Source organism: Montipora capricornis, chromosome 10, assembly GCF_036669925.1.
Source record: "Montipora capricornis isolate CH-2021 chromosome 10, ASM3666992v2, whole genome shotgun sequence".
NCBI lineage: Eukaryota > Metazoa > Cnidaria > Anthozoa > Scleractinia > Acroporidae > Montipora > Montipora capricornis.
This window is the reverse complement of record NC_090892.1, coordinates 16036126-16048625: the sequence shown is the minus strand read 5'-3', so window position 1 is coordinate 16048625 and position 12500 is coordinate 16036126. Positions and strand designations below refer to the sequence as shown.

Genomic DNA, 12500 nt, shown 5'->3' with positions numbered 1-12500 from the left:
ACGTTTACACGGGGCTTTAGTCCGTATTTTATACCCAGTCCGTGGCCGTTGACTGTTGTTCGTAGTCCGCAGTCCGTGTGACATTTTCAACTGAAAGTGTGCTTAGTTAAGTAAAGAGGAAAAGATATTGGTATGAAATTGGTTGCGAAAGCAAGCCTTGTAGAACTGATGGGATGTCTAAAATGTTCTTATCTCCTTCGTACATAGTTTGATCATTTCATTCAGACCTCCTTTTTCACTAGCTCTTGTACGGTGAATCCAATGGAATAATTATGCTTCAATATGGAAAAACAAGTTCATTGTTACGCTGTTAAAACTACTCTACTGGAAATGCATAATCATATCACATTGCCACCTGGTATCGACCTGTCTTAAGTTCTTCCTAATTGGTCTGCTATGGCTGGTTTTGAAAAATTCATTGTCTTTTACAAAGCATCTTAAAAGTTAATTCAGGCTGCGAGAGTTACAATGTGGCCTACTTTGCAATATCTCATGAAAACGTCAACACTGAAATATCTGTAGAAACAAATGACCTTTGACGTATAAATAAAAGTTTTTTCCAACTTTGACAACTGACCGACGTGTTTAAAATCGGTGAGCAACAAAGTCAGATGGTTCACGACACAAAGTTTGTGTGGCCATAACCTAAAGAGGCAATCATGTCTGCGACTTTACGCACGAGCCGGCAATTTCCAGCCGTTGTAGCAGGGAACAAGCAAGGCGATGCCGACTACTGTTACGAGAACGTTTTCTAAAAGTATTACCCGGTATTTCCCGTTACTGTAATCATTTTGCAATTACTCAAAGTCGTTCGGCATGGAAAGCGAGTGTCAACCTTCCAGGAATAAGATTTGTGGGAACGGTATATATGGATATTTAGAGAGGAAATAGACCATTTTACAGTTCTGCGCAGTTACCAGGCCTTTAAATAAAAGCGAGGCTGGAGTCGACCTTGCTTTGATGCAAGCCCCATTGCTTTTGTTATGTAAATCATGTCGTTGTAATGCTCACGCCCACCACACAACGGCCGTGTTCTCACGTGCGGTTTTTCAGGACGCTTAGCGAGTGACAACCGGAAATCGCGTAAAAACAGTTGCTTTTCTAACTCGCTCAAAGTTAAGCGAATCGGCAATTTTCAGTAGAATTCTCATTAAATGGCCCTTATCGGAGTTATCAGCGGTTTTGCCACATAAACGAGGCTAAGGGGTCATTTTATATCGATTTGACCCTTAAGCCTCGTTTGCATGTAGTTTTAAACAAAAGAAAATGTGCCTGCAGGCTCAACTCCAATAAGGTCTATTGAAGCCACGAAACCAGGTAGCTTAAGCGAGTCGGCAATTACTTTCGGCCAATGAGGAGTCGCTTGCGGTTATTCAAATTGGAAATACAACAGGCGTGCTATTTTTATTATTTTTATTATTGTATTGGCATGTGCTCTGTCCTCAGTCCTCATTTAATCTTACCCGTGAAAACAAGTATCATTTTTAAGTCGCTTAACGAAGTCTGCAAACAAACCACTTTCAAGAATGTTAAGCGAGATAACGGCTGTCGTGAAAACACGGCCAACCTCGAATTTGGTCAATTCGAATCGTTGTCAGGACGAGGACGGCCTAGAAATGAACACAAATGTAAAACGGACGTGCGGGGCGTGCTGAGCTTTTGCTTTTGCTCATTAGGGCCTGGACAAACGGGAAATGTTTGGCATTTAAACAACGTCAAACATTGTTTGGTGACCAGACATTCTGATGTTGAAGTGAGTGGCCAAATGGTTAAAACATGTTTGATCTAACTCAGATCAAACTCCACAAGCAAAAGCCAAAGAACTATGGGTCACAAATACGTAAAAAACCAGTGGATACAAGCGACTGAGCAAGCGTAGGGGCAGTTTACGCATGACGTTTACAGCAAACGGCAAACAAGAAAGGCAGCTTCTTCAGGTACCGGAGCAGAAATTACGTAAAACAAAAGAAACAAAAGACAGAAAACAAAATAATTCCAAAAAGACTAATCCCAAGTGACCAAAAACACAATGCTTTACGGTACCTACAGAAAGACCGGGAAAACGGCAGGCTCCTGCTTATCATAAAAGCGTGACAATTCTCTCATTTTAACTTGTCTCGTTCCTTTGAGAAGTTGCCTGATATCTAGAGCTAACAGGACAGAAATAATCCAATATGAAGCAGGGTTCTTACTTTTTCGGCAAAACCCTAATTTCACTCCGAAGTTTGTTTTGTTATTGTTTTGTGGACTTCTCGTAGCTACGTCCTTGTTAAGCTCCCTGGTTATCGCGCATAGACTGTGGCGTATTTTAAAAGTGAATTTAGTTACCCCACGGTGGTAACAATGTAAGTCCTCAGTGAATTGAAACAAAATTTAAAATCATTTCAAAATAATAGCAATTAATATGTGAAAATGATTTGTGAATTCAGTTTGGCACCGACGACAATAACACGTCATTTGAAACTAAGACCACTGGGTCGAGCTACAGCCGTACAGCTCGAAAGGGGATGCTATGGAGTCGAACCGATTCATTGTTAATTTAACCTGCAGAGCTGAATCTTTTCAAATTAGACGCCCTGATACTTATTCTTCGCCCTTGTCTTTGTTTTTAGTTCGACATTTTAAATAGGCCAATATACCCTTTTTGCGGACATCCATGAATAAGCAATTAGAATTGCTCGACGTTACAGCTGATAAGAATTTGGACAATTTTAACACCACTCACCTCTTTTGGTTTTCGTTTCTTGAAGGAGCCTCACATGAGCAAATTGTTGACGTCGCTGAACAAGAACTAGAAAATAACACTGAAGTAGAAGAGTGAAGCATGCAAACCAAGCACACGTCGATCGCTTCATACTGCTTCCTGGTCAGCCACGCATGTTGTGAAAAAGGTTTCCTTCGTCCTCTGCAAAATCATGACCTGAATTGTGGCCAGCCGAGGTTATTAGCGATACTCGAAGGAACCATTGACTAGTAATGTGAGCGGAGCAAAGCACACTTAATTCGATCAATGCCAATATGACAGTAACGGAATGAAGCGATATAGATTCTCCAAGTGAAAATAACACGAACCACTGAATCATGTGATCGAGCCAGCGGACAAGAATTAACATGCAATGTGCAACCCTGAAATTTAATGATGCAATCCGTCCCACTTTAGGGAAAAAAAACCACTCCCTAGATCAATCAATCTCCTGATTGCTAATCAGTAAGCAAATATGACACAGATCTGCCAGCACCAAGGTGACTTTTCCGGCACTTTTTTGTTTTCATGACAAAAAAGTATAGTTGAAGGGCTTTAGTCGGGCGCCTGCTGGCCCTCGGTTTCATCGGTTTTATCTTGAAGCAGTGGGAACCTAAAAATAGTAATCCCTTGTTATTGTTTCACAGTTTACACAATACCGATCGATATAATTTTCGAGAAATTATGAAACCCTAACTGTTCTGTCTTGAGGGTCCAGAAACGAATTCTTCAATAATAGTTTTTTGTCTTCATGCATGGGTTGATTCTGGGGATTTTCACATTGATTAACACCTCGTTGAAACCTATAAAATCAACTACGATGTTTTAGTTGTCGAAGATGCGAAGCGCTGACGATGCGGCGGTAGCTTCACGCTAGGTTGTTTCAATATTAAGTAAAGAAAATTAAAAACTGAATAGTTAGACATTATTAAATTATATAGAGAAGCATAACCGGTAAATACATCAATAGTTGTACCAATAAGTATTGGATCAATTTGTTTTAATTGTGCAGTCTTTTTAAGGTGATTCCCTAGTATTGCACTGTGCATCCTGTTCTGCGCATAACACAGCGTAGGCCACGTTCGTATTAAGGCATGGCTAAGAGGCTTTATGGTCAAATTTCACGGCTCAGTTCTGTTTTCTTTGTCTCACAAGTCTCAACGGATATTTCTAAACTAAACAATGTTTGAATTTAACCATAAAGACTCGTAGCCAAGTGTGAATATTGATATATCGAACGTGGCCAAATTAAAAACATTTCAAAATGGCGACCTTTCGTGCCGGAAACCTCGCTAGAAAGAATAATGGCCGTTTTCAGAGCACAGCAGTAAAGAGCAAAACAAGAAACCTTTTAGACTCTCGCAAAACAAAGAGTCGAGTGATAGCTTTGATGATGCTAAGGAACATTTCAGTCCAACAGTGAAAGTGAAGCCTTGCTATCGGGGAGACGTGTTGTCGAGGGGTCGAGCTTGGTTTGCTTTCTGTTTCCTCCTAAACGAGGTTGGTGACCTATCTTTTGTTTGGCATAATTTTATTCTCTTACTCATCCACTTTGTGCTGTAAAAAAATTAAAAAATTTACGTCAGAAAAAAAAGTTACAGGAAAAAAAGGATTCGTATCCATCACTCATGGACACAAAATTGTCTCCTCGAGATCACGCACCCGAGGAATATTTGTATTCAGTGCCTTTTCAAGACGTGTGCCTGTGCCATAGAACAAACATTAAATTATTCCTTTTGAGCAATACAATTCACCTGTTTTGTTATTTCAAGAATTACGTCAAAGCTGTGCTTCCTGTTCCTGCAAAACCTAGCCTGAACCGATAGAACAAACTTGTCCTTGATAGATGAAGTCGCAATGATTAAATGAGTAACTTGAGCAAGTTATATCTCGCAAACGAGCTTGGTGACCTATTTATTTAATTGCACATTTCGAGCCACCATAATGTAGGGAACAATCGAGAAAAGTTTAAAGAAAATCTTACGACAACTTCTATTACTAAGGAATCACCTTAACGACGCTATTTTTGTTCAATGCCACCTAGCAAGTTGGCTTAAACATCGCGCATACGCTATAAAAGGTGAATTTGGTTGTCTTCGCGTATGCGCTTTACAAGCTTGAGTGCGATTTGTGTCTGAACGCAAAAAAAGCTGAAATTTAACCCGGGGATATCGATCGAACTTAATTTGATAGTATAATGCAATAGACACTCGGTTCGAGCCAATCGGAAGGCCGATACTATCTTTTGTTAATAAAAAGAGCCAATGAAAGGAGATGTTACAGACGGTGTGACGTGCCGAAACGAAATGCTGTATGGGATGACGTGACCGTTTGTTTCTGTTTTATTTGGCAGCAAATTCTTGGTATCACGAGCGGATCCTTGAATAGATGGTACAAAAATTTTCTAACATTTTATCTTTCCCGGGGGCCACGTCAACGAAAACGCAACCGAATAATGGCATTTATTAAGAAGCAAAATAATGGTTCTTCGCGGACGTTTGCATGTAACTTACCCTAAGATAACTTTATCGTTCTATAAAAATGCAACTTAAAAATAACCATATCTGAAGTTCTACGAAATACGAGAGCACACCACCGTAAAGTTGGATTTTCAAGTGTTATTGTTAACACCGCTCTCAGGAACTCTTTCTGGAAGTGAGGAGTTTGACTTGTTTCGTAGCAGTTGAAGAAACTGTAGCAATCACGAGAAAGTTCGGAAAACGTCAACTCTCGATTTTTCGTGACGTCTTTGGTGGCGCTGCAGTCGCAAACCTTCATTGAATATCTCTAAGCTCGTTCATTCGAGAGTAACTCTTGGGGCACCTTCACGCATTAATTAAGAATTAACCGAAAGTTCATTTATTTTCGAAGGACGTTCGAAGCGTTACTGTCGTTAAAGCTTTCCTCTGTAGTTTACACTTGACAACGCGGTAGCCAGAGAAATGACCATCCTGGGCAGCTCAGTGACCTAACCTATGAATGGCTGCAAGGCTGCCGTGATACTCTTTGTTTCCCCTCCAACGTTTGGCATAAACATTGTTTCCAGTTTCTCTTGGGACCATATTGTAGGTCCCAATAGGAACTGGAAACAATACTCATGCAAAATTTTGGAGGGAAAACAAAGAGTACAATCAGTGGCGGATCTAGGGGAGGGGACCGGGGGCCCCGGTTCCCCCCCTCCTTATTTTGGCAAAAGTACATATTCTGGTAAAAATTGAGGCTAAAATTCTTTTTGGGTTCACACGCGTTCCTTGAATTCAGTGAAAGATAGCAGGTTATCGTTGTCCAAATATTTTTTGAACCAAACATTTGCTTGAGCTGCAGAACTTTTTACCGACTTAACGTTTCGTAAGAATGAAAGAAGCAACCCCCGCACCCAGCTGGACAATTTAAAGTGCACCTAAACTCAAACTGAACTATCTTTCGGCAACAATATTAATCTCCCCACCAAAAGCAAACATATTTTACCATTCGTACCTCGAAATGTCGCTTTTTATCTGCCGAGCAAGACGGGCAAAGTTATCAAAACTAGCAGTAATTTGGACCCACGGCCTTGACGTGAGAGGCATGGGTCTATTCTCGAATTTTAGTCACAAACTGATTTCCAATGCAAAATTTCTTTAAAACAGGAATGCAACGCAGTTTGTGACGTAAAATCGAGAATAGACCCATACCTCTCACATCACGGTCGTGCGTCCAAATTACTGCTTGTTCTGCCAAGTTTACATAGTTGCACGGCACATATGTTTGCTTTACACTAGAGAAGAAAAATATTTGAGTATCGTTCACTTTAAGCAATTGTCTCTTACAGACACTTAAAAAATTCAGGTGGCACCAACGGGACTCGAGTCCATGACCTCTGCGAAGTCGGTACAATGCTCAACGAACTGAGCTTGAGAGCAGGTCAATTTGTTGGGCTCATTTTGTTTCCGTGAAGTACTCGATGAATAAAATGAATGTATGTTTGCAGTGCGGGGTATAGACGAATGAGAGAAGCGACCTCCGGAACCAGCTGGATAACTAAAGTTTGGGTTCGAGTCCCGTTGGGACCGCCTGAATTTTTCAGGCGTCTGTAAGAGACAAGGGGTCACTTCTCTCATTCGTCTAACCCGCAATTCAAATACACAATCATTTCATTTAACGTTTCGTAAGTTACAACATAGACCACTTTCATAAATGGCAACCACCTTCACATTTTTATTTACGTTAATTACACATACATGTACTGCCCTAAAACAAATATTCCTTTGAAATTTGCTCGTCGTAGCGAGGCTGCAAAGGCCTATTGACATATGTTATGAAACAGGTCTATTACACTTTTCGGCGTTCATGAGCAGAAAATAAAATTTTATTTGCGCCAGTAGTTAGACCAATTTCTTTTACACCAAGCATCATTCATTTACGCGAAAGAAACACCCATGAACGATTGTAGCAAAAGCAAAAGACAAGGATTAGCATCTTTGCATAATTATTTGCTTGGAATGTGCCTTCATTTCTGCAATAATCAACTTCGTATTTTTTGTAAACGAATGACGTTTCAGGGGCTTAGCTAGGACTTTTCAAAGGGGAGGGGGGGGGGGGGGTCACACTGTGTTAAACAGAGGGTACTCACCAGATTGTGGCGTTTTCGCCACCTGAATATTTGTAGGTTGTTTGCTTAAAGGTTTACAAAGAGTGGGGGGGAGGGGGGGGGGGAGGGGGGAGGAGAGGTGACGGGCACCCCAGGACCCCCTTAGCTACACCCTTGTGTTTGGTGTAAATGAAACCAGTGTCGCACTATTGATCTGTAACTGTTGCCAGTTTATTTTTTGCTTTATGAACAGCAAAAGGTGTATTCAGTTACAGAAAATGTTATCACTTCTGATAAAAATTTACATAGTTCAAGCAAATGTTTGTAATCGCTGTTTGTGTTTTGTTCTTATTAAATATTAAAAGGCCCAATTCAAAGAATCAAACTGACGTACTTTGAAAGAGAAAGGTATTATCGTGATTATGACGGCAAAACCTTAAATGCCATTTGAAAGTGCTATGAAATTTATTTGTTGCCTGTTCTTTTTTTAACCTACCAACACAGACAGGGTGATAACCGGAAAGACCAACAGGTCATGACATCAAGCCTGCGGTGGAATACGGCCCATCAGTTTTCGGTATTTATATATTTTTAGGACGGTTACACCGTATTTCCCTTTCGTAAACGGTCGTATCCATTTTCGACAATTCAGAGTTTTTTTCCAAATAAGAAAATATATATATGTCCAAATTACGTAACGAAGCCAGGTTATTGGATTACCAGCGTACGTCACTCACCACTACACTGAGGAGTTTCTGGGCCAAGACTTCAAAACGTTTATAATTTAACCATTTTATATGCCGTATTTACTCGCTCAAACAACGCCCTCGAATAAACGCCGCAGACGGAAGGAAAAGTACAAATAAACGCCATCCTCGAATGAAGGCCGCACCCAATCAGGAGAATGCGACGTTTATTCGAGGATTATAAGAAAAAAAACAAATACACGTTACAACTCGGTAATCTAAGCCAGCCTTGGAAATTTATTTTCCTTTTATGAAGATGTTTTTAACTTCGAAGTGGCGATACCTTGCAGCTCTTTCTTCAGAATTTTCGCAACGTACAGTTGCGTTGTTAAGGCCAACAATTTTTCCGGCCTTTCTCAGGAAATTTAAGCATCTTTGTTTTAAATAGCATTTATAAACTATCTACCGTTAATGAAAATGCTGACAGTGATTTAAGAAACATGATTTTGAAATAAACGCCGAATCGGAGATGCTCAAAAGTTAATAAACACCGCGGCGTTTCATCGAGTAAATACGGTAAAATAGAGTAGCCTGCACACAAGCTCTCCGTGCGTCGAATGGTGCGCGATCCACAGCTGGGGAGTCAGCTCGCTTAATTTAGGTTTAATTTCCCGACCTGGTTTAATTTTAGCTGATTCGGTCTAAAATTCAACCACCTCGGGTCTATTTTACTCCACAAGGCATGGCTACTAAGCATGGCACCGACCGTTTACGAAAGGGAAATAAGCGACGGCTACTGCTAGATTTTGGCGGGAAAAAAACGTGGTGGTATTGTGTTCCTTGCACGATCCATGATTTTGCATTAAGCACGAGCAATCCCCTCGTGCAGCAATTTTGTTACAGACCAATCAGAGGCCTTATTGTCGCCAGGTCTAACCTGATTGGCCATAATTTGGAGGGAGACGTATCCTATATTTAAATAATACTGTAAACTGATGGGCCAAGGCCAAATAAGAGAGATCGACACTTCTGGGTTAAGGCCGGGACACAATAAGCGACAAGGCGCAGCGACAGGTCTCGGCGACAAGTTGCTCCATGTGTACTAACTGCAAAACAAATCGCTGCGACACGCCCCCTGTTCGGTACACACGCAGTGATATCGTATAAGAGGGAATGTGAACTAGTTTTCTAATTCAATATGGCTGACCATATGACGCTCTCTCGTTGGTTCATTTATACTTTGTCGCAGCGACTTGTCACTAGAAGTGTACACACGGTGCGACAACGCTGCTTTCGCTAATTTTGCCGCTGCGATTAGACTGGTCTGAATTCGTGCGACTGATCGCGGCAATAAAATTTTGCCGCAGCGACAATGATTTTCACAAAATTAACCGTGTCACACAAGGCGAATTGTTGCGGGGACTTGTCCCCGCGACGTGTCGCAGCGACTTATCGCCAGGGCTTCTGTAATGGCTAGGTGCGCTTTGGTGCGCTTTGGCCTCAAAAATCAGAAAAATAAATTGTTGTTTATAATTCCTCACTGGCCTTATTGTCAAAATCGTTCAGCATTTTGAGTTTCTTTAGCAGCAATTCTTTTACAATAAACTCTATTTTTGTTATAAACATGCGTAAAAATTTGTAAAAGATTAGATATGAAAATATGCATGCATATAAATTGAGAAACTATTCTTCAATTGATAATTAATGAAGAGTACGTCATGATCTTTTTGATTTAAATAGTTGAAACACTTAATGAACTCACAGTACCATTGAGGCTAACGAAACTATTTACAATTTAATGAATTTAATAGTCAAAACGGGCGATGCAGCAGCCCTCGTAAGATTAAATTCGACTGGCTTGGTATCCAAACCGAAAACAAAAGACTAAAGGAAAGAGGTCTTAGACTTAAAATGAAGGCTGTTCAATAGCAAACAAACAATAGTTTGCTTACGGCAGCTGCTGCGCTAACCCTTAAAACCAAACGAGTTCTTCTTTGTTACCAGCATAACTTCTGGCTCATTTCTCTCTGAGGAAAACAAGAAAAGGCACACATTAAAGAATAACTTTTGCATTCGTTCACACAAAGGACGGAAAATAATAGGATTATTACATGTATCTTCGCCTTCTTATTTTGCACAGTCAATCATCCTAGCTTGAAGCGTCAGGGTCCATGAAAATAATCCCATGTTTTTAATGCAAGAATCATCGTAGTCAGCTAGAATAAAGAAGAGGATTTACACTAAAAGAGCACATCCAGGATGCCAAGATATTTCAAGGCGTTTCCTTTCTTCCCCTGCTCAACCTCGTTCCCTGGGTATCTTGCTTAACGACAATGGAGACCCTGGGAACGAGATTGCCTCCTGCTCTCTTAGTGTTCGACTCCCTCAAGGCCTCGTGGCCTCACGCGCAGGTAAAAGAGTTCAAGCTCGCTTGCACGTGTCACCCACCTTCCTACCGGGTCTGGCAGGAGATTTTCCAAAAACACGCCACGCACGTAAGCCTAAATGGGCACTACTACATACAATATGACCCCTAAACGAGATTTAGTCATTTTACATTACAGATTCACAGAGAACGTTCGGGAATTTGTATGTATGTGTATCAGAGCCAACTTTCCACACTGGATGAAACTTTTTATAATGGAAAATTATTATTATAAAATACATGAAGACTTTCGAAGCATTTTATACCGTACAGTATATGCTGCATCAATGGGCCATTTCCGAGTTCAAGTCTGCCTCCTCTTCAAAGCGAGTCAAAGTGCTAAGTTTTTGTGATGGTAATTAGTTCTACTTTACATATGAATGAAACTAATTTTCATAACAAAAACTTTGCACTTAGACTCGCTTTGAAGATGAAGCAGTCCAGAACTCGGAAATGGCCTATTCCACTGGGTAGAGCATGGATTTAAAAAAATATATATATATAAAATAAAAAATAAAATTAAAAAAAAACGAGAAGGAAAGAAGCGGCAGTGGATAGAGAAAGCACAAGTCATACATGCATGTCAAGACTCGACTTGACCGCAAATGATGACACGAACCTGTTTTTGTTGACAGATGTGAAACGAGTTTGGGTTCTTGTTTTCCTCAGGCGATTTGCATAAGTTCGCAAAAATAGAGCAAGAGGAGACGTGTCTACGTGTGAGAGAATAAACAAACTCGTCAAAGGACACAACAATTTTGACCACCTTTCTTTCTCACAGTGTATGATTATGCTTCTTTGCCCTTGCATTGACGGAAACGGGATTTCTTTTTGACAAACCGATTTGCTTTAGAAAGACCACAAGACAAATTGCTTTGCACGCTTTGCGAGCCTACCTCGAAAAGGAAAAAATAAAAAACTACTGGTAAAGGAATCAACGTGGATTTACTACAGAGGATCAAGGCTCGCACAAGTGGCATGTTTGAGGAATCCGATGTCAAACCAAAGAGAAAGGTGGGTGACACAAGCGAGCGAGTGAGCGTGAACCCCATTTTTTGCACTCTTGAGTCGCCAAAGAAAACAAGTGGTTTCGGTGGATGACATGTCATGCCGACCAACATACTGGTGCAACCAGTGTGATGATGAATGGTAACTTACCAAAGGCTCGAGCTCTTTGGCTTCTACGAGATTGTGCTCGGTTACAAAGTAATAAAAATGCTTGTAACATTGGTTGACATGCGCCTCCTATGAAAAGAAAAGAAAAGAACAAACATGCTTTAACTCCCAAGAACCAATAGTGGGGAATCATGCAAAAGAGGGGAAATTTCATGATTATACATGAAACTTTTAACACCAATTTGGTTTTTCTATAGGAGCCAAACTCGACCATGGATATTCCAGAGTTTATCAGATATTTAAGGATATGACATCTAGGCTCCAGTAATTCCAAACAAGAAAATAATACTGAATGGCTTCTTCCATTTTATGCGAAACTCTCAGATTTTTGCACAAAATGCTTAGGTACACGTAAGAACTGCTTGAAGTCATTAATTTGTTGCTAGGGATATCCAAGTTATCGCATGGCTAGAGTTCCTCTATGACACAAGCTTCCGTACTACAGAACAGTATAAAGTAGCCCAGCACCTATGGTCTGGGAATTCCATCAACTACATGTATGTGGTATAAATGGTTTTCAACTGTCAGATTTTTGACCGAAAATGTCATTAACTGATAGTTGTAGAAGTCAGCTTAACTACCTGCAATCATCTGTTTTTGCTTGGGATATCAAACGCATCTACTGTAACTTAGCAAGTGTGCCTACAAACTCTTTAGTGGAGATGTGATGCATGTTGTATTCTCTCACAGGACACTGTTCTTGCATGCCTGAACACAACACTACTCAGACAAGGTGCATGTAAGAGGACACATGTACAGTGTGTACTTAAAATCCACTATGCTAAGAAAATTAATTTAATCTAACTTAACAAATAAAAAGTACTGTAACTTGTTACTTCCCTGCATACTTTGCCAAACATCATGGCATTTCTGGCAACAGAATAATCTTTATCTAACAAC

General features: G+C 40.4%; 2 protein-coding genes across 2 annotated transcripts in view; both read right to left on the bottom strand.

Annotated features, from left to right (window-relative positions):
- LOC138019378 (alpha-1,6-mannosylglycoprotein 6-beta-N-acetylglucosaminyltransferase A-like) overlaps window positions 1-3085 on the bottom strand; it is a 62483-nt gene extending 59398 nt beyond the window's left edge. The window contains exon 1 of the mRNA XM_068866146.1: window positions 2726-3085. Within this exon, the coding sequence (XP_068722247.1) occupies window positions 2726-2855 (130 nt within the window). The 5' untranslated portion in view covers window positions 2856-3085. The remainder of the gene's footprint in view (window positions 1-2725) is intronic.
- A 6585-nt stretch (window positions 3086-9670) lies between these two features.
- The window catches only part of LOC138019376 (MOB kinase activator 3B-like), a 13377-nt gene continuing 10547 nt past the window's right edge, over window positions 9671-12500 (bottom strand). The window contains exons 8-9 of the mRNA XM_068866144.1: window positions 11583-11669; window positions 9671-10026 (exon numbers count right to left, since the gene is read on the bottom strand). Coding sequence (XP_068722245.1) covers window positions 9997-10026; window positions 11583-11669 — 117 coding nt within the window. The 3' untranslated portion in view covers window positions 9671-9996. The remainder of the gene's footprint in view (window positions 10027-11582; window positions 11670-12500) is intronic.